Source organism: Crocuta crocuta, unplaced genomic scaffold (assembly GCF_008692635.1).
Source record: "Crocuta crocuta isolate KB4526 unplaced genomic scaffold, BGI_CrCroc_1.0 scaffold7, whole genome shotgun sequence".
Lineage (NCBI taxonomy): Eukaryota > Metazoa > Chordata > Mammalia > Carnivora > Hyaenidae > Crocuta > Crocuta crocuta.
In genome coordinates, this window is record NW_027531904.1 from 560002 (window position 1) to 582477 (window position 22476).

Sequence of the window (22476 nt, forward strand, 5' to 3'; positions counted from 1 at the left end):
CAGTAAGAAAAAAGCTTTAAAAAAATCAGTTAACAGAAGAACTAAAATGGCACACTATAAAATACTTAATTGAAATAAAAAAAGGAGTAAAGGAGAAAAAATAGACATAAATCCAACCATATCAATAATTACATTAAATGTGAATGAACTAAACCCTTCAATCAAAAGGCAGAGATTGTCAGACTCAATTAAAAAAGGAAGATCTACAATGTGTCTACAAGAGACACATTTTTAAACTCATAAAAAGCAATTGAAGTAAAAGGATGGAAAACAGTACAACATGCAGTTACCAGAAAACAAAGAACTGTCATATCACACAAAATAGAACTAAGGAACAAGAAATATTACTAGAGATAAAGAGGGGGAGGGATTTCATGATAAAAAGATCAACACATCAGGAACACAGAACAATTACAAGTGTGTACATATCTAACACCTGAACCCCTCAAAATACATGAAGGAAAAACTCACAGAACCGAAAGTAGTAGATCATGCAACAACTACTGGTAAATATTAAAATGGTTTGCTGTCAATAACAGAATGAGACATGATGTCAGGAAAGGTATGTAAAACTTGAATATTCTTTTCAAGTGCACGAAGTACATTCTCTAAAATAGAAAACATACTAACCACATAAAAGTAACAGTAAATTCATTTAAAACATGTTCTCAAAAACAAAATTAAATTAGGAATCATTTGAGAAATACCTAAATATTTCAAATTAACCAACACAAAAAAAATGGACCAAAGCTAAAAAACACAAAAGAAATTAGAAAGTATGCGAAACTGAATTAATGCCAAAACACACAATGTCAATATACAAGGGATGTGGCTAAAGCAGTGCACGGAGGGGAACCTATACCTTTAAACACCCATATTAGAAAAAGAAAAAAAGTCTTAAATCAATAATCTAAGCTTCTACCTTAAGAAATAGAAAATTAGGAAATTAAATAAATGGAAAAACAAGACAATAATTGATGAGACTATAAATACATGAAACTGAAAACAAAACAGAGTGGGGTGCATTCCTCACTCAGTAGATAGAGCATACAACTCTTGAACTCAGGATTGTGAATTCAAAGCTCCACACTGAGCTGAGCATGGAGCTTAAATAAACAAACAATTAAAAAGAAAACAAAACAGAAGGGGAAAAAGTCAAAAGTTGGTTTCTTTGAAAACATCCCCCAAATTGTTAAATCTTTATCTAAAATGACCACAGGGGGGAAAAAATTACCACAATAAAAAATTACTTCAATCACTATTTATCCTTCAAAAATTAAAAGGATTATGAGGAAATACTATAATGTTATGCCAAGAATTCAGACAAATTAAATAAAATGGACAAAGAAAGACACAGATTAACAAAATTAAGTGAAGAAACAAAAAACCTAAACAGATCTATCCGGTAACTGAATTACTCATTAAAAATTTTCCCACAAAAAAAGCTAGGGCCCACATCACTATACTGGTGAATCCTACCAAATATTTTAAAAATAAGTAACACCAATCCTAATAAATTCTTTCATAAGATAAAGGAAGAAATAACACTTTCCAATTCATTATATTATCCTGATACCGAAGCCAAGCAGACAACACACACACACACACACGCAGCACACACACGCACACACCCTTTAGAGACCAATTTCCCTCAAAAACACAGATGCAAAAATCTAGCAACACATAAAAAAGATTAAACAGCAGGATGAAGATTCATCATAGAAATGAAAGGTTGGCTTAACATCTATCCAAAAACTAATTAACGTAATATACCATTATCAGCAGAATAAAGAACAAAAACCACAGTCATCTCCAGAGTGACGGGGGTGGGGGGGGGCAGGTGACAAAATCCAACAATCATTATAAAAACTCTCAAAAACTAGGAATAAAAGAAAACTTCCTCAACTCAATAAGGAGTATTACCAAAAATTCTATAGCTAACATCCTATTTCCAATTCTATTCAACACCGAGGTTTAGAGGACAAGAAATAAAGACATCTGTCCACATTGCAAAAAGGAAGTATAACTTCTTTTACATGGAGATGTAATCCTCTATCTAGAAAATACTAAAATATAACCACAACCAACCCCGTTGAAATAATTTTTGTAAGTTCAAAGAATACAAAATTGATATAAAAACTCAGTTACTCTTTATGTTGGCTCAGGCCATGGCCCCATGGCTCCTGAGTTCAAGTCCCACATTGGGCTCTGAGCTAACAGCTCATCCCACCTGGAATTCTCTCTCTCTCCCCCTCCCTCTCTCTGCCCCACCCCAGTTTCTATCTCTCAAAAATAAACACTTTTTAAAAAGGGTTGATTCTCCTTAAATTTCTATTTTTTCAAGTTTATTCATTTATTTTGAGAAAGTGCGAGTGGGGGAGGGGCAGAGAACAAGGGAGAGAGAGAACCCCAAGCAAGCTCTATGCCATCAGCATGGAGCTCAATGTGGGGTTCAATCCACGAACCACAGATAATGACCCCAGTAGAAGTCTTAACTGACCGAGCCACCCAGAAGCTCAACTTTTTTTTTAAACGAGTAACAACTTCTTAACAATTATGAGTCTTCCATTCCATACTCTATTTTTCAAGATATTAAGGCCTTTTAAATTTCTTTCATCAATGTTCACAGGTTTCAGTGTATAAGTGTTGCATATATTCTGTTAAGAATTTCATCTGTAAGAAGTTCATGTATTTTTACACTATTTAAAATGATATTTTTAAAACTTAACTTCTAACTCCTAGGTGTACACCCAAGAGAATTAAAAACATGCATTCACACAAAAATTTGTGTACAAGTATTCATAGCAGCATTATTCATAATGACCAAAAAGTGGAAACACTCAAATATCCACCAACCTATGAATGAATACACAAATGTGGCATATCTATACAATGCAGTGGTAAAAAAAAAAGAATTAAGTGCTGATGTACATTACAACATGATGAACCATGAAAGCACTATGCTAAGTGAAAGAAGTCAGACACAAAAAGGCCATACATAGTATATGATCCCATTGACATGAAATGTCCAGATTAGACAAATCCACAGATAGAAAGCAGATTTGCAGTTGTCAAATGTTAGAAGAAGGAATGGGGAGTGTTTGATGAGGACTCCGAGAGATTTTGCAGGAGTGATACAAATGTTCTAGAATAAGATAGTGGTGATGGCTGCAAAATTTTATGAAAATACTAAAATCCACAGAATTGTAAACTTTAAAATGGTGAATTTTGTTTGTGAATTATGTCTCAATCTTTAAAAATCCCATTTTCCAATTTTTTATTCTTCTATACACAAATATAATATTTTATTCATTGACCTTGTATCCTGTGATCTTGCTAAGTTCGATCATTAGTTCTACTTTTTTCAGTAAATTCCTTAGGATTTTCTACGACATAATCATGACATTCACAGAGAGACTTATGTTTTTTCAATTTATATTTTCTTCACCTTACCGCACTGGCTAAACCTCTAATAAACGTTAAACGAAATGGTGTATGAAAGAGACACTAAAAGAAAATGTGGCAAATGTTAACATTCATGAAATTTTTTTAAATATTTTTATTTATTTCTAGCAGAGAGAGAGAGAGAGAGAGAGAGAGAGAGACAGAGACAGAGACAGACAGCATGAACAGGGGAGGGTCAGAGAGAGAGGGAGACACAGACTCTGAAATAGGCTCCAGGCTCTGAGCTGGCAGTCAGCACAGAGCCCGGGGCAGGGCTCGAACCCACGAAATGCAAGATCATGACCTAAGGGAAAGTCGGATGCTTAACCGACTAAGCCACCCAGGCGCCCCGTCATTCATGAAATGTTAATGAATGATTGAAAAAGGTATTCTTTGGGGGTGCTTGGGTGGCTCAGTTGGCTAAGCGTCCGACTTCGGCTCAGGTCACGATCTCACGGTCTCTGAGATCAATCCCCCCATCAGGCTCTGTGCTGACAGCTCACAGCCTGGAACCTGCCTCCAATTCTGTGTCTCCCTCTCTCTCTCTCTGCCCTTTCCCCCACTCATGCTCGGTCTCTCTCTGTCTCAAAAATAAAAACACTTAAAAAAATTTAACAAAAAAAATTATAAAAAGGTATTCTTTGTACTATTCATTAACTTTCTGTCAAAAATAAAAAGTTTAAAAATCAAAAACCAGGGTGCCTGGGTGGCTCAGTCGGTTGAATGTTCAATTCTTGGTTTCTGCTTAGTCATGATCTCATGGTTTGTGAGTTCAAGCCCCATATCAGGCTCTACGCTGACAGTGCATAAGACCCCACTTGACATTCTCTCTCCCCCTCTCTCCCTCTCAAAAACAAACTTAAAAAACAATTTTAAAAAAATCAAAAACAAAACTCAGTTACTCTATTACAATCTGAAAATTAGATTAAAAACACAACTCCATTCAAAATTAAAATAAAAATAAGTAGGAGTAAACTTAATAAAAGAAGTACAAGACTTACACACTGAAAACTAAACACTGCTGAGAAAAATGAAAGATCTAAACAGAGGAAACTTTCTGTAATGATAGCTTAGAAGGCTCAATATTGTTAAGATGATAATTCTCTCCAAACTGAGATCTACATTCAACACAATGTCTATCAAAATTCTAGCCGATTTTTTTTCTTTTCGGAAATCAATAAGCTGATCCTAAAATGCCTATGGGAATACAAAAGATCTAGAGTAGTCAAAATAATTTTGAAAAAGAAGAACAAAACTGGAATTTAATATTTCACCATTTTAAAAATTAGTATAAAGCCACAGGAATCAAGACAGTATGGCATCAGCATAAGGACACAAATACATATCAACCAATCAGAACCGAGAATCCAGACACAGACCCTTACATTTATGATCTCAACTGATCTTCAACAAAAGTACCACGGCAATTCAATAAAGAAAGGATATTCTTTTCAACAAATGGCACTGTCAGAACTTCCAAAATCCCAATGAAAAAAAAAAAAAAAGACCTTAGGCCCTCACACTTGACACTATACACAAAAAGTAATGCAGAATGGAACAGAGACCTAACCATAAGAACTAAAACTCTTAGAAGAAAATAAAGACAGACTTTCTGACCTTAGCTTAGGCAATCAGGTCTTATTTTATATGACATTAAAGCACAATCCATTAAAGAAAACTGAGGGGTGCCTGGGTGGCTTAGTTGGTAGAGCTCCCAATTCTTGATTTCAGCTCAGGTCATGATCTCGCAGTTTGTGGGTGTGAGCTTTGCATTGGGCTCTGCGCTAAGTGTGAAGCCTGCCTGGTCTCTCTCCTCTCTCTACCCCTTCCCTCTTGCTTTCTTTCTAAATATGTAAATAAACACTTAAAAAATTGATATACTTTATCAAATTTAAAAACTTTTTTCAGGGGCACCTAGGTGGCTCAGTCAGTTAAACATCTGACTTCGGCTCAAGTCATGATCTCGAGGTTGGTGGGTTCAAGCCCTGTATCGGGCTCCGTGCTGGCAGCTCGGAGCCTGGAGCCTGCTTCCGATTCTATGTCTCCCTCTCTCTCTGCCCTTCCCCTGCTTGCGCTCTGCCTCTCTCTGTCTTTCCAAAATAAATAAATGCTTAAAAAATTTTTTTAATTTAAATAAATAAAAATAAAAACTTTTTGCTCTGCAAAACACAACATTAAGAAAATAGATAAGCCACAGATTGGGACAAAATACTTGCATATCATATATTAATTAAGCACCTGAATCTAGAATACAAAAGAAAGAGACGGAGGAATTAAATGCCTCTTCAACTCATGTGACAACCTACTTGAAACACAGACAAGAGATTTGAACAGATATTTCACCAAAGATCTACAAATGGCTAATGAACACACGAAAAGATGTTCAACACCTTTAGTCATTAAAGAGATGCAAGTAAAAGCCACCCTGAGATACCACTACACTCCCATCAGAATGACTAGACTGATAATACACCAAGTACTGGTGATGGTATAGAGAAAATTCAACTGGTAGGAATGGCAGATGGAAAGTAAACACTTACTTTCCAAATAATCCAGCAATTTCACTAAGTATCCAACCAAGATAAATAAAAACAAACATCCACACATAGACACAATAGCCCCAAACTGAACCAACTCAAATGTCCATCAACTGGTGATACATGTAATGGAGTATTATTCTTTTTTAAGAAGTAACTCTCTATGACATAGGTGCATTTCAAAAACATGCTAAATAAAACAATGCAAAAACAAAAAATTACTTACTAGGATTCCATTTATATGACACTTCTAGAAAAGTTAAATCTATGAAAGCTGATTAGTGATTGCTTATGGCTAGAAGTAAAATCAGGGATTAACTACAGACAAGAGGGAACTTTCTGGGTGAAGAAACTATTCTAGAACTAGATTATGGTGATGGTTGCACAGCTCCAGAAAGTTACTGAGAAAATGAATTGTATCCTTACAATCGTGTATTTTATAATATGTAAATTATAGCTCAATAGTGTGTTTACAAAGAAGTTAACAACACACGTGGGAAGAGACCACTCAGTGTTTTCATTATGTTATCTGAAATGCCGTGCTTAGTTTATGCCACATGGTAGGCACTCAAATCTTTTATGAGTTATGAAAAAATTGTGGAGCATTTCCCTGTCAATTTGACAACTCCTGATTGCTTATTGCATGCCAGATACTACACCAGGCAATGTAGACCATCGAAGAATCAAGTAAAGAAGCTCCCTGCTGCTTCTGAATGCATAAATGTAATGACATGAGACGAATGAGGAAGGAAGGAAAGCAGGGAAGTACCACGTAGAAAATAAAACAGGGTAGGATGGTAAGCAAGTCTGACAGGCTACTATAGGTTAGGCTGTCTGAGAAGAATCTGTAAAGAGGTGGTCATAAAGACTCCGGCTAAAATGTTACTGGTCACGTGAAGATGAGAAGAAAAGACCATCCCAGACATAAAGAGTGGCAGTGGCTTGGCAGGTTAAAGGGATGGAAAGCTGGCAGAACAGCTGGCCATTCTGGGATGAGATGGGAGGAGTGAGAGCACCATCAAGGGGCCATACTGAGTGGGGTCTTCCAAGGTAGGGTAACAGATTCAGATTTCATTTCAGGCATCATTGAATAAAGTTTCAGGAAACGTGCATACCATCTCTCCCATAAAAATCTTTTCAATAAAGACATCCATGATTCTTTAGGAAGTTACAAATCAGAGTAACACCTAATGCTGATTGCTGGTTATCAAAGGTTTGGGTTTAAGATACTAACACGTGTCAGACTGAGTATCTTGTATACTTCATTTCCTGTATACTTCATTTCAATTACTGATTACCTTATAACAACAGTGAGAATGTCTGACATTTCCTGTTTACCAATTATTTCCCCAAAGCATTAACAGATTCAAATGTCTGGTAGATAATAGGCTTTCCTTCTTGACATGCTGAATTCTGTGCCTCTTAACATTTATTATGGAACATTTTACTAATTTTATTCTGCAGCAGTTTAATGTTTTGCTGTCCCCAAATCATGCCATCTGTTTTCCCTAAGATCTATTTTTAAAAAGTTAAAAGCATTGGCATTTCAGACATTCTAGCATCTTTCGAAATACACAGGAAGGAGCTTACTTCTCCGGCATAATAAAGTGCAGCAAGGACCAGAGCTCTTTGAGGGAATTCTGCAGAGGGGTCCCCGTAATCAGGAGCCTATGGTGGGACTTGAAATCAATCAGAGTTTTATACAATAAAGAGTCATCATTCTTCAACCGATGGGCTTCATCCACTCCCAGAAAGGCCCAGTTAATACTGCCCAGCACAGTCTAAAGTAAAAACAAAACAGAACGAGCCACCAGGTCAGAAGGAAACCCAAAGTACTTTCAAGTGTTAATTATCTCTGAACAAATACCATCACAAAGGTATACATAGAAACATTTATTCTTCTTGGACTTAAAATTATATTTGGACTCTTCTGTTTATTCTGTATTTTGTCCAACTAGTGTCTACTCCAAAGAGCACACCACCATCCAAAAGGTCTTAGGGGAGAGGGGGAATCTCTTATGCCAGGTACTGCTGCATGCTCCACAGCAAGAACACAGAAATTGGTATGCTGGGCAAAAACAATACGAAAACAAAAACCATGATTTTGCAGTCTCTCCTTAATTAAGATTTCTTCTCTGCCTATTCTCCACCCCAACCCTGAAACACAGAAACACCAAAAGCCACCAAATTGAATTTCTTTACACTTATCACCAGTGGGACCACCTGCCACACACGTCTTAGTAATCGTAGAAAGAGACGATGTATAAAGAACTTCATTTTTCTGTCCTCCTCACAGAGACCACTGACATCACCTGTTGGGGAGAACTTTCTTAACGATGATACGATGAGAAATGCCTGAGATGGCACTCAAGCCCAGGTTCTGACGGCTGACTACAATCTCAGGTTAAGTTACTGGCTTCAATACTCTTTCGTCCTATATATTTCAATTGGACTAAGCAATCTAAAGTCCCCTTTAACTTTAAGGTTCTGATTTTTATTTTTAACCTCAATATTCTTTGTGGATTTTCGTTTGTTCACTTGTTTGCTTTTCTTAACTAAATAAAGAAAAGTAACATGGCAAGCAGGAAGCACAGACCCCACCATTTGGACAAGTCACACTACAAAATTACATACCTTATCTTTTAAGAGGATCTCATATGTTGTTATAAGTGCATTGAACTTCAGCCTTTTAGTCTGAGAATGAATCCATTCATATTCCCGAATCTAGAAGAGACATCGGTAATTAAGATACAATTTCTACTTTTACCTTCCTATGTCACCAGCAGTCTCGTGACAGATGCAACAGAAACATGCCAAATACAAAATAAACCTCATTAGAATTTAATGAATATTTTATACATTCTAAACTGACTAAAGCAACAAACTCTAGAGCAGGAAGAGAATTAAATGCCACCGAGCAGTAGAAACTTTACTGCAAGAACTCAAAACCCGTCACTTCCCTCTGCCCCCGTCCCAATACATCTGACAAAAAAATACATTCCGTCTGCAATGAAACCCTGGGGACTTGAACTTATCTAGCGATCTCCCAGAATGTGAATTTTCTTAAGGGATATTTTATTATTCCTTGCTCTTTGGTAGGGCAATGCTTTTATTAACAAGTAAAACAAATCCCAACCTCTGGCTTGGTCAGAAATTTCATCAATCTAGAGCAGAAAGATGTGGCCGCCAAGAAAAAGGAAAGGGAAGGTTAAAGGACGAAAGTGTAACTTAATATGAATGAAAATAATGTCTAGGTAAACACAAAAACTAATGGCCCCTCGTACTGCAGTGTGACCAGATGCCCAGCAGGCACGATAGGCCATAACAAGGCTCCTGCAGCTTAGTTGTCAAATTGGGGACCAGAGAACAGGACAAGGAGTGCGTGCAGGTGATCACCACCAAGTGGGAAGAACAAAGAAAAGGAGTATGGGAGTCCCCACAGAAAACTTCCCTGTCTCCACAATATTCAGAGTTCACTTTGTCTTCACCTTTGAGTGCAGTGCTTGAAGCCATTCTGCATCATCTAGGAAGTTTTTTTCTTGTACAATGGTTAACAAATAGATTAGCAAAGCTAAAAACTGCTATATGCTTACAAACTCAAAATTAGAGCAGTGAAATCTGTAAATCTGTCAGAGTTCAGGTTAGACAATTTGAATGAAAATAAGTTTCAATCAGCTTAATATATAACATATCTCCCAAAAGTTTGAGAATTCCTGATGACTTGCTCTCTGGATAAGCAATTATCTCAGAAACAGTTTTCTCTAACACACAGTGATGAAAGAGCAAAGGTCTGGGGCCAGATACATGTCGATCCCAAGCCCAGCTCTGCTGCTGTGTGGCTGGCCTGGGGACAAGTGTTAGACTCTCGGAGTCCTTTTCTTCATTAGTCGGTTAGAAAGAATACCATCTACTACCATGAGGACTATCATCAGGATTACAGGTAAAACACCTGTAAAGAGCACCCAGCACAGACAGGCCCTCGCACACACCTGGATGCTTTTGAAAAAGTTAGTTGTCGTTATCAAGAAAAGATCTGCTAAACAGAGATCAACTCAAGCTTCTGTGTTCTAAGATCCTTATGCTCAAGTTAAGGTTGAAAACAGACAATTAATTCTCATTTCTATAGCCCCAGCAGGGTCCACTGTCCTTCCTCTTTATTCCTACCTTACTGAGTTATGCAACCTCACCATTTCAAAAGGCTGGGAAACAAACTCTAAGAACTTGATCATTTTTAGTAGTATCTCTGCTCACACAGCAAAAATAATATTAACATTCCACAAGCTATTATCTCCACCTTATAATCCATTATAAATAAAGTAGTCTTGGAAATACGAGACAGAAAGAAGAAAAACTTAATACTGCAATCCAACTAAAATAGATTCCCATTCACATACTTCTGTTGCTTTTCTTTAATACAGTAAGTGTATTTTAAAGAATATCTGAGTTGCAGTTTTGTGATACATATATCTCCCAACAGTGGGGGCACAGTACAGTGTCAGAATCATAATCTTACTAAAGACTATAATGGCTTTAGGTCAATTTCCAAAATACATTTATAACACAGATTCTATCCCAATTCTTTTTGTTTACACACCGTATTTCTGCTCATCAGGTCACCTATGTAAACCACTACGTTAATCTCTGGTGCCCAGATTTCAAACTCCCTCTGCCATGAGGTGAGGGTGGATAAAGGGACGACTATAAGAAAGGGGCCATACAGCTGGTGTTGGTGGAACAGGTAGGAGAGGAATGATATGGTCTGGATGGTCTTTCCTAGGCCCATTTCATCAGCAAGGATTACACTGTTACTTCTGCAGGAAGAGAAAAGCAAAAACAAAACAAAGCCATTAGTTTATACACAACACAGACACACACACACAAACCAGCATGTGCACAAACAGCAAGGACACCAATGCAAGCAAGACACTGGTTACCAGCCTCAACTGTATTTCCTTTGTAGTAGGAACCACAAAATAGCAGAAGAACAAGTGATCTAAGTACAATCAAGCTTTGGAAATACTAGAGAAGCTTATTCAGACTATGTTCTTTACCTTGCATTTTGTTCTTTTACATCTACCCCCCTGTAACACAAAAAGCAGGTTTTGTTATATTGGAGTATCCAAGAACATGACCTTGGGCTCCACCATTACAGAAAGCAGGGGCACAAACTGGCTATCCCAACTGCTGGTGAACCCTACAGCCTGACAGTCATGTGCCTTTGTTCAAATCACCCACCTGACTCCACTGCATGCTGCTGGGTTAACGCTACATACACTCCTCCCCCAGGCCCATGTGCTGCAGTGTTTGGAGCTTGTTTTAAATACAGCACAATCTACAGCAAAGACAGGCTGCAGATCAGACTTCTGGATCTACCCTACAACTACGAAATCAGCATCTGGGAAAGGGCTCAAAGAGCTGTACTTTTAACAGACACTTCTGGATGTTCTGATGCAGGTATATTCCTTGGACCACACTTTGAAAAACATTGATCTAGGGACAGTCTGGATATTTTAAGGATATTAACAGGAGAGGATTGTTCAGATAGAATAAAAACACTTGAAAAAATGGCCAGACTAGGAAAGTATGTTCAAGAAATGGAGAACAGCCCATTTAGCAGGGAATTAGGAATACATATATGGCAAAAGGGTGCAAACATTAAGAGTTTCTTGAAAATCGGGTCATTAAAGGTTTACACATTTATTACAAATGTTTAATCAATAAACCAAAAAGAACTAAAATAGACAAGTTAAAAAGAACTAAATGGATTACAAATACAAAACATTTAATTTACCAAGAGATTAAATTTTTAAAAATATATTCTGTGTTCCATAGAAAGGCTAGTTTTATAGGAAAAGAACGGAAAAGGATAAAGGCAAATATACTGGGGCAGGGGAGGAGGAGGAGGCCATACCTCTCTATCAATCTCAGGTTCACCTAATTTTATGCACTATTCAGATATAGTATGTTCCTTTGTGTAATTTCCCTCCTATTTCTCTCACCTTTCCACACTAGTGGGGAGGAAACAGGATTCATTTTCTCTGACATTTTCTCTCCCTAACAAACTGCCACTGTTGATGTAATAGAAGAGATACGAACAGATTTCCCTGTTTTTCCTGAAACTAGGCCAGAACAGCGTATTACTTAATGTAAGTTTCCCATGACTAGGGCCTAACAACTGGTTGGGTCCTCTTTAGCACACAGTGTGACTGTGAACAAGGCACATGACATCTTCGAGGCTAAGACCCTTCAAGTACAAAATGAGACAGCTGGATCACACCACTTCTTGAGGTTCCACCTGGCTTTAGAGCTATCTTCTAGGAAGATTAGATCTCCCTGTTCTCTGAAACAAAACCAGTTTTTACATCATTCAGAATAGTTCTATCAGACTTACATCCTTAGTCACACAAACAGAAGCTCCTCAAGGGCTCTAATGTTCATGACTGAATGCTAGATCCTGTATTAGATTTTACAGGACAAAGAATATAGATAGTTTGACTGGGAAGCAGGCTTTTTAAATGTACCTTTAACCAGAAACCACTTTTTTGGCATTGAGGAAACCAGCTCCCATGCTTTTATTTCCAGGCTGCAGTTCAATTCTGAAATAAGAATTTTTTCTTTACTGTAAAACACTAAGGAACTTCAGAGTTGCACATGGGGGAAGGAGTTTGTAGGTAGGCATTAAAGATCCTTCTCACACTGTATATTCCCTGGGAGGACAGGGAAAGAAGGTCTCTCTCGGTCCACTGTTAAAACTGTCAAGGTCTAGATGGGGCCCTAACACATAGTAATCAGAGACTACTTGCATTTGCAACTGATCTGAATAACATCCATGGGTACTACCTCCCCCAGCACCTTTAATCCTCAAATGCTATCACTGTCACACCTTTCCTTTTCAAAATTAAGGTGGTTTTGTTACAAAAAGTAAGGACAATTTTAAAGGTTCAACCATCAGAGACCTTCCTCTAAATGAGATAGCATGTACAGCAACCTCAGGACGGGGAGATTTCACACTACTCTTCAGCGCTACCACAAGAAAGGAAGGGAAAGGTTTCCCTGCCCTAAAAGGAAAATGAATGGAAAACAGACATTTTCTTCTTTCTTCTGAGAAGAACTCCTTCCACATCACAGACCTGGCCAAATTAACTTGTTATTTATCCTCATGAACACCATGTTATGACACAGGTTTCTGGCTATGACAAATTATCCCCAAATAACTAATGAAAACAAAGTATTCTTTACTTCAGATTAAAATGGTATTACACATACATATGAACTCCTACAAGAGCTTTCTCACAATCACATATTTTTGTTTCTATAATACACAACAGAAATAATTATTTGCACTTAAAAATAAAGAAACCAGATACAGTAAAGAGAATTTCAATCATATTTTCTACCTACTTGCACCAGGAATGCGCAAGCCAGTTGAGACCTTCTAGCTGATAATCACGGAGCTCTAAATTCTCCCCTCCTAAATAGGCCGGCTGTTTCTTTAAAGCCACAAATCGTGGTCTCTGCTTCAAGGCCTGAAAAACAAAAATTAACAAAGCCCTGAAAAAGACTTTCTTCCTGTTCCCATGTTAAAATGCTACCCGTGATTATGTGCTCTGAACCAAAGCACAAAAGTTTACATTTTTTTAAATGTTTATTTATTTTTGAGAGAGACAAAGCATGAGTGGGGGATGGGCAGAGACAGAGAGGGAGACATAGAACATGAAATAGGTTCCAGGCTCTAAGCTATCAGCACAGAGCCTGATGTGGGGCTCGAACTCCCTAATGGTGAGATCAAGGCCTGAGCTGAAGTCAGACGCTCAACAGGCTGAGCCACCCAGGTGCCCCAAAGCACAGAAGTTTAAATTTCACATCTGAATCACCAACCCCACCTACCTCACCACACCCACACCTCGTTTCATTGAGGTCTATACTCCAAAGCCAGATGTATCCTGAAACAGGTCTTTGGTTAACGGGCTCCCTGAAGTAAGTCTGTGAAGGTCATTACACAGCACTAATCGTACATCATCACCATCGTATGGCAGGAGTGCTCCCTTATCATCTTTAATGATCTCGTCCTAAACACTACAAAGCAAGGCCACTGGGAAAGTCTCTATATGCCAAACACAGCAGAACTTCACCATGAGAGCCTTTGCAAATTCTAAAATGCCAGCCTCCTGACCTTGAACCCCCAAGTGTTGAGTTTGGTTTTTTAAAGGAAAGGATGTGAGGAATAGCAGTCTAGTAAGGTCATGTCTCTATGCTTTGCACAAAATGTGGATTCTGTGACTAAATCCATTTGGGAAACAATGTAATACAAGTTACATAAATTTCATTACTGTGACTTTTCCAAGTCTAAAATGCTTGTCCACACTGCAAATTTACAGGAAAACTCCCTTTAGGAATGCTTCCCAAAGTTCTTTGGTCTTTTTTCAGCAAGCAGTTCTCTGAAGATTAGGACTCTATGGAATCAGCACCCCATTACATGAAGTATTACCCTAACAGTATATTTAGCAATGTGATTACTGATCATCTCACCTCTCCTCTGTGAGCACCCTGTAGTGAAGAGAATCTGACTCCTCGCACTCAACCACTGAACCCCGCGTCCACTTCTGCCAAGTCTCCCCAATAGCTCCCGCCATTCAATCCCCATCCCATAGTGACTTCCCCTGTCTGCATACTGTTGTTCCCTCACAGACTTCTAGGGCATGTTTCTGGCTGGACCTTCTGGCTCTCCTAACTGCCTGCTCCAGCAGCTCCTGCACGCGGCCATTACCAGAAGTTTCCCGAATACAACACTGTTTCCATCCTGCTGTTCTCTCTCAGGTAGGTAGGCATGCCCATACCCACCCAATGAAGCCAGAATTAGCTTCCAAGGTATTCAAGACGTGCAAACTCGGACCCAAATGCACTTGCCAACAACACCTTCCTCTCTTCCAACCCCAAGAACATCTTTCTCCTGATGCCTTTCATGGGAAGGCAATAACCTGGAACCCCTTCCGTTTGTCTACCCACCACCAACCCATTCTTCAAGAACCAGGGCAGTTCAAGTAGTGCAACCTCTTCTTTAACCCTTTAAAACCGCCTCACGGAATACTGGAGCTCAGGGACTCTTCCCTCTGTACTTCGCTGACCACAGTTCTTTATTACACTCACTGCTCCCTCAAGTACATACTGCATTCCACAGATGGAAGTCTGGTGCTCTGAACTGGACGTCAACTCCTCAGAGACAGCCCATGACCTACACAGACTTTTACTGCCAAGGACCCAAGCACACCACTTTACATGTGGTGTGAATCCCAAAGAAGGGGAAGAATTTGTACAAACAATCAACCAAATAAAAAACCTGTATGTTTAGTTTCTGATTTATAATTCAGGGCTCTTTCCCTTTCCCGTCACTTCTCTTCATTTTATTCAAGTTTATTTATTTACTTTGAGAGACAGAATGTGTGAGCGGGGTGGGAGGGGGTGGGTTTGAGGGCCCGAGAGAGAGGGAGATAGAGAAGATCCCAAACAGGCTCCATGCTGACACGGTGCTTGAATTCATGAACCATGAGACCATGACCTGAGCCGAAGCCAAAATCAATCATTCAACCATCAGTCACTCCACCAAATGAACCACCCAGGCACCCCACACACACACTGTCAATTCTCTTTAGAGTACTTAAATTCTTGCAAATATTCTGCACAATATCTCTAATTAGACCTACCCAGTTCTGTGAATTTTATGATTAAAGAGGTCAGTAGAGCCATTATACAACTCATTGTCTCCTTCTGTTTTAATATTTTCCTTTGATGTCATGTCATCTTTCACATCAAAATGGTAATTATTATTTACTTTTGTATATTTTCTGTTTCCAATATCTATGTGACCAACCCCTTCTATCGATACATCTTTCCTCTGAAAAACCAAATGCCAGTAATCACACACCTTGCATTCTCTTGTCGGGATGGTTTTTGAGTTGTTTCGACTATGGAAGCTGTCAATACAGCTCTGGAACTTTTTTCCAATCAAGGCTTCATCTTCCCAGCTGCACTCTGAATATGGCAGTCCCATCCATTTGCATAGATATTCAGGCTCATTTGAAGGGGCTGGCTTCCGACTGTGAGCTGTTTCACATACAAAAAATAGATTAGCAACTGTCAATCAAAGAAGGGGAGAGACACTGCTTAACACACAACCATTGAAACACCAAGTGGCAAAACTGTAAATACACTGCAAAACCTGAACTGCTCTTAGACACTCAGTAACATTTGTTAACCAGATCTTTTGCGTACCTGGAAAATCTGTTTGACCCAATGTAGATTTACTTGTCTTCACGGCTAAACAAACGGAAAATAAGATAGAAAAATTATCACTATAATCAAGCAAAGAGTGACATTTTAGGTGTTATGAATAAGAATACAAATATACTCTAAAATCGCACAATATTAAAAAAAAAAAACAAAAAACAAAAAAACACCCGTCTTGCTCTCACAGCCTTGTGTAGCTATGACCCCATTTCTGTTTTCCTTTACAACAAAACTCCCCAGGAGAGTTGTTTTTCCTCACTGTCCCCTGCATTCTCTCTTGAAGCCTCCCCATCAAGCCTCATCCCCACCACTCCACAGATCCTGAACCAGCCCAAGTTCAAGGATCAAGTCTCAGTCCTCCTTCCCTCCAGGGCATCATGCTCTCAGCCCTCCTCCTCTCTCAAAGAACTTTCTCTTCTCTTCTCCTGCGGCTTCTCCCTAACTTCCAAACCCTGGAAGGCTCTCAGACTTCCTATTCTCACTAGGTATCCTATTTCTGATCATCTCAGTAAATCTTAGGCTTTAAATACTATCTATATACTGAAAAATTCCCAAATATAAATTTCCAGCACAAACTGAGAGTTCTAAACTCTTACATATGCTACAGCCTTCATAATTACTCCCCACTTAGTCAACCAAGAATAGCAAACTTACAAATATCAAACACAGCTCTTGATTTCCACTCCGAAAGGCCACTCTTCCCTTAGCCTTTCCATTTCAGTAAACAGCATCTTTGTTCTCCTACCTGCCTGAGTCAAAAGTCTTGGCATCATACTTGACACCTCTTTCTCTCATCGCCCACATCCAAATTTACCAGCAAATCTTGTTAACTTTTCCTTCAAAATAAATCTAGGTATCTGTCTATTCTCTTTTTTTTTCACATCTCTCTGTTCTCAAAAAGTGAATCTACAAAATGCCTTTTTAAATTTACATTACCCCAAAACCAAAAGCCATGATGTGTAGAGCTCAAACACTGCTGAAATACGTTTCCACGTGCTCACCGATTATTCTTTCGACTATCTGATACTGTTTGTTCAACTCTGAGGCCAGCTCTTGTTGGCAGTTGAAATATTCCACATCTTCAGGAGAAACTTTTCCTAACCTAGACAGAAGACAGAAAAGATACATACCAATTAGATTTGGGAGATCCATACAAATCTATCAAGGCAAAGTCTAAAAGGAACAAAGGAAATGGAGTCTTTACTTCCATCTGTCCCTTTAGCAATCCATTACTAGTAATTAAGCCAAAGATTTTATAAAAAACATACTTTTAGAAAACCTTAGACTCATAAAGCATACCAGTTGTTCCTTCTTTATAAAGAAACCTAAAAATAATTACTTTGTGTAATAGATTCAAATATCTAAATGGAATAGGACCATAAAAGTGTCTTCCAGATTTAAAAGGAAACATGCCTTTTTCATATAGGTATGTGCCTTAGGAGAGATTAAATGTCGCTTTTATAGAAAGCTATTTATTCTTGGGACTAAAAATCTATAAAAGGGCAACACTGGCAACCTGAAATGAACGATTACCGTACTTCCGAGGAATTTAAATTTGTAACTGCTTTACAACCTACCCCATCTCAGGGATATGTAAAGGAAAAATAAGTGATTAACTGAAGGAACACATTGTGCAAAGAAGTAAAATGGGAATTAGAACCCATCTGGCCCTATTTCTAACACAAAATAACCTGATCACATCACACTGGCAGGTGGGTCTTCAGGATTGAAGCTGATACCTCTAATTAGTCGGTTTAAGTCTGTGAGTGCTATAGCCCCCACATATTTCTCATATGCAACGTAACCACCTTCAAAGATGCAAGCAAGCTAAAAACACAATGATCTATCACAACTTCAGGAGTTATCTGTTTCTGTCACATCATTTCTGCAAATTGTGTAAAACCGAGATCAGTGTTAAGTGTATTGTAACCCAGATGGCTCTGGAATATTAACTCCTGACCTCTAAGCTACCCCAGCATAATCACAGGAGACTAACAGGTTGCCTAAGAGCTTAGCTCTGGACTAGGGCTGCCAGAAATCCAATCCTGGGTCCTCCTGGAAAAGCTGCCTTGTGCCTCCCTCTTCCTATCCACAAAATGTGTACAATGGTACAAATCTCATGGGCTTATTGTGAGGATTAAAAACACCGGGTGTACAAAATGCTCCATAAGCTACTTATTTTTATTACTAAACTCTGCAAAATTGGCAGCCATATAGATCTATATAAAAATTCCAATTTTATAAAATGGAATTCTGACTGGCTCTGTGTTCAAATAATCAAGGCAAAATCTGAGTTCCTAGATGGCTATGTGCTCCACACACTATCTAAAAATCTTCCCTCAAGGCTGCAAATATACCATTGCTTGAAAAATGTACCATTGCTTGATTTCATCCTCTTTCTTCTTGAAGTTCTCTAATTTTTTTAGGCCCTTCACTTTCTGCTGTTGTAAGGATTCTTCACTCTCCCATGTGCTGTGGATGTAAGACCAACCCTTCCACTTGATGAGGTACTGGACTTCACCCTCATCCTTTTCAGAGTCAAAGTCGCCACTAGGGTCTCCATTAGCTTCAATCGCATATACAGTAGTAGAAGCTCCAGTGGCTGCAAAAGGATTACGGTAAACATTTAAAAGTATATTAAATCAGACCCTAAAAAAGCTTCAAGTACATATTCAGCTAAAGAATCTTTTTGGATGAAGCATCAAAATCCTCTGACTAAAAAATAAGCAGAAATTCACAAACAATACAGGATGAACAAGATTTGTAATTTCAAATATTTTCAAAATGCAAACTCAATTTCTACACTTTAAAATGTTTTCCAAAATATGCTGGTAAAATCAAAGAAATCCTTGTGTATAAACATCCTTTTGGTCTGGTCGCTACTAACTCAAAAAACGAATCTGTCTCTCCAGGAACACTAAAGAAAACAGGGGCGCCTGGATAGCTCAGTCGACTGAGTGTCCAACTTCAGCTCAGCCCATGATCTCACGGCTCATGGGTTCGAGGCCCACGTTGGGCTCTGTGCTGACAGCTCAGAGCCTAGAGCTAGTTCAGATTCTGTGTCTCCCCTCTCTGCTCCTCCCCCACTTGAATTCTGTCTCTGTCTCTCAAAAATGAATAAACATTAAAAAGAAAAAGGAAAAGAAAAAGAAAACTTCCCACCACCACCCCAACCATTCCACACCAATTACCCATCCACCCACCCAAAGTTCTCTGTTAACTCCTAAACCTCAAATGAGGCTGGATAGGAAAAAAAAAAAGAGGAGAGAAAAAGAAAAAAGAATTAGGCAATACTTTGATATTTTCTCCATGGAAAGGTTACTTTAAAGGAACTGAGTTATAAGACATGTCCAACTTAAATATAAAAAAATCTTCATTCACTATCATCCAGGAGATTTAGAAAACACCTAATTAAAGGTAAATTGTTTTAGGTTTATAAACCAGAATCTCTGCTACATCACTGCTTTTTAAGCTATGAACACATCTTTACTATCTTAATTTTCAAGTCTCAGAGACAATATGTCGGAAACATGCCTACATCCTCAGCAATGAAATATGACATTCTATCAGAAAACTTCCACATTTCACAACCAATACAAGCATGGACTGAAATTCTTCATCTCAGAGCTGAAATACAAGATTTGGGCCTCACTGAGTAGGTAAGACGTAATTTGCTCCCCAAAGACACGTACCTCCTTTCTTTCCCAGCCTTGAGTCTAAGACCTTCTCAATAGTTTCACTGTTGTCCTGCTGCTCATCGGCTCCTTCTCCAGTCATTTCGATGAGGTCGTCAGAGTCGGTCTCAAAGTCATCATCTTCCTTATAGCTGCATTAAGAAACAATGCTCGATAAATCAAAGACTACCTTTCCAGAATTAAACACCATCAAATACAACACCGTTAAGGAACCATACACTTTTGGCTCCAACACACTGTTTTAAGATCAGCCACAGATAAAGTGGGCTCAAAGTTCTTACTTCCTCCTACTTAAGTATTAATGCATGCTCATGGAGAGCTGCAGGAAGGCTTACTCACAGTTCAAAATAAAAAGACTACTGTTTATAGCGATTTGTGTAAGCAAGATATAGAAAACTACAAGGACATGCCTATGCTTTTGTTTTTCAACATGACGCTATTATGTAAACAAGAAACAACTACAAACAAAACAACTACAAAGAAAAGTCAGCTGTTTCATTAAGCAAAAAAAAAAGAAACAATATTTCTAAGATGAAATGTCTTAACCCTGTATTTTGTCTGATAACAAGAATATGAAATCTAAGTACTCTCAACCTTCTTAAAACCTTCAACATACTTACTTCCCAGTAGTAAAATATTAAAATGTAACCTTCCACCATATATAAACAACAAATGGTTTGGGAGCCACACAAGAGAAAAACACAATCCTGGATGTACAACAGCTGCAGGAGGAAAAAGTATACATTGGCAAAATCAGTGCCTCCTCCAAACTCTGGAATCATTAACTGGACACACGGACAGGTTAATACTCCAAGACTTAGTTTCACCATCTCTAAGTAGACCAAAAGAAACCTGTGTATGCTCTAAAAGAAAAATGAACTATCCTGGGACTCAAAGTAAAATACTGATGTCTGCATGTATCTGTTGCTTTATTTCATTTTCTATTAATGCTCCACATCCTATTAGCAAGCTTAATAAAATTATACCAAAATTCCACTACATAAAGTGACCCTCAGAAGAGAAGTGAGAATACAATCCAAACATCTTTCCTGAAAAAGGATGTTATGGAAATGAAGACAGTTATCACTAACCCACCTCAATACAACATCAACTTGAAAGCACTTTTCTTTACAGGAATGAAGGCCTTAAAAGAGACATTGTTATTCCTTCAACATTCCCATTAGCCAACATCATTCTTTCCACAAGAACACTGATCAGATTTCTAAACAACAACCTCAGGACACGGGTCATTATTTTTACCTACAAAAACGCAAAATCCTGGAGGCGCCTGGGTGGTTCAGTCAGCTGAGCATTGGAATCTTGGTTTCAGCTCAGGCCATGATCTAATGGTTTGTGGGTCTGAGACCCAAATCCACTCCACGCTTACAGCGTGGGGCCTGCCTGGGCTTCTCTCTCTCTGCCCTGCCTGGCTCATGCTCTCAAGTGTGTGCATAAGCACACTCTCTCTCTCTCTCTCTCTCAAAATAAACTTAAAAAAAAAAAAAAAAAAAAAAAGCAAAATTGTGGACTTACCCAAACCAAGTTCTAACCAACTATCATATCACCCTTACACTAATGAAAAACTTCCAGGACATAACCTACCTAACGTTTTTAGCCGCTCTGCGACGAGTCTGCCTTTTAGGAGCTTCATCATCTTCATCATCGTCATCAGAAGAATCTTGCCTTTTTCTCTTTCCACGCTGAGTCTTAGGTTGCTTTTTAACACGAGGTTTGGGCACTGTTCTAAAATGAGAAGAGAAAAAAAATGGCAAAGTTTTTATTCTGTCACTTGGTGTCTATTTCAAATCTATATAATTGCCCAGAACCACAATACATACATAGTATTAACCTGGGAAATGTCAGAAATGTACATTCCTAGGTCCCATGTGCTAAGATTCTAATTAACTAGAAATGTGCATTTTCAACACAAAGTAACTGTAACACTAATAATACTCAAACATGTATAGGAGATGCAGTGGATTCTGAGACACTGGTTCTCAACTATTCCTGAGGGTTACCTGACATAAAAATATACATGCAACATGTTGCTGATGGTACTTCTTTGGCAGACAATTTGAAAATATCTATCAAATTTAGAAACGTTGACGTTTTCCACTTCGGGGGAATTGATCTTACAGATATACACGGATACCGGCACAATAAAGTATTCACTGTAGTATCATCTGCAATTAACAAAAGACTAGAAAAACTAAATCTTCATCAACTGGGAATCAGTTCATGACACAGAATAACTAGGTAGGTTTAAAAAAGAAAAAAAAAACAAAAAACACTTTTCCATGTACTGATATGAAAAGATTTCCAAAACAACTAAAGAAAAATGCAGAACAAGATGCATGAAATGCTATCTGTATAAAAGGAGCAAAGGACAAAAAAATAACTACACATATATTTTTGTAACATGAACGAAATAGATCTGGAAGACTACCCAAGAGACCACGCCCTGCCACAGGCTGAGGAGACGGCCTCCCAGGGGAACGCTCGCATAGCCAGGACTG

General features: G+C 38.4%; 1 protein-coding gene across 2 annotated transcripts in view; it reads right to left on the reverse strand.

Annotated features, from left to right (window-relative positions):
• CHD2 (chromodomain helicase DNA binding protein 2) overlaps nucleotides 1-22476 on the reverse strand; it is a 121744-nt gene that overhangs the window by 63489 nt on the left and 35779 nt on the right. For both annotated transcript variants that reach the window (XM_077774385.1, XM_077774384.1), the window contains 10 exons: nucleotides 21563-21703; nucleotides 19958-20091; nucleotides 18642-18867; nucleotides 17267-17367; nucleotides 16251-16295; nucleotides 15904-16082; nucleotides 13383-13507; nucleotides 10576-10792; nucleotides 8616-8705; nucleotides 7572-7762 (listed from right to left, as the gene is read on the reverse strand). In XM_077774385.1, the coding sequence (XP_077630511.1) occupies nucleotides 7572-7762; nucleotides 8616-8705; nucleotides 10576-10792; nucleotides 13383-13507; nucleotides 15904-16082; nucleotides 16251-16295; nucleotides 17267-17367; nucleotides 18642-18867; nucleotides 19958-20091; nucleotides 21563-21703 (1449 nt within the window). The remainder of the gene's footprint in view (nucleotides 1-7571; nucleotides 7763-8615; nucleotides 8706-10575; nucleotides 10793-13382; nucleotides 13508-15903; nucleotides 16083-16250; nucleotides 16296-17266; nucleotides 17368-18641; nucleotides 18868-19957; nucleotides 20092-21562; nucleotides 21704-22476) is intronic.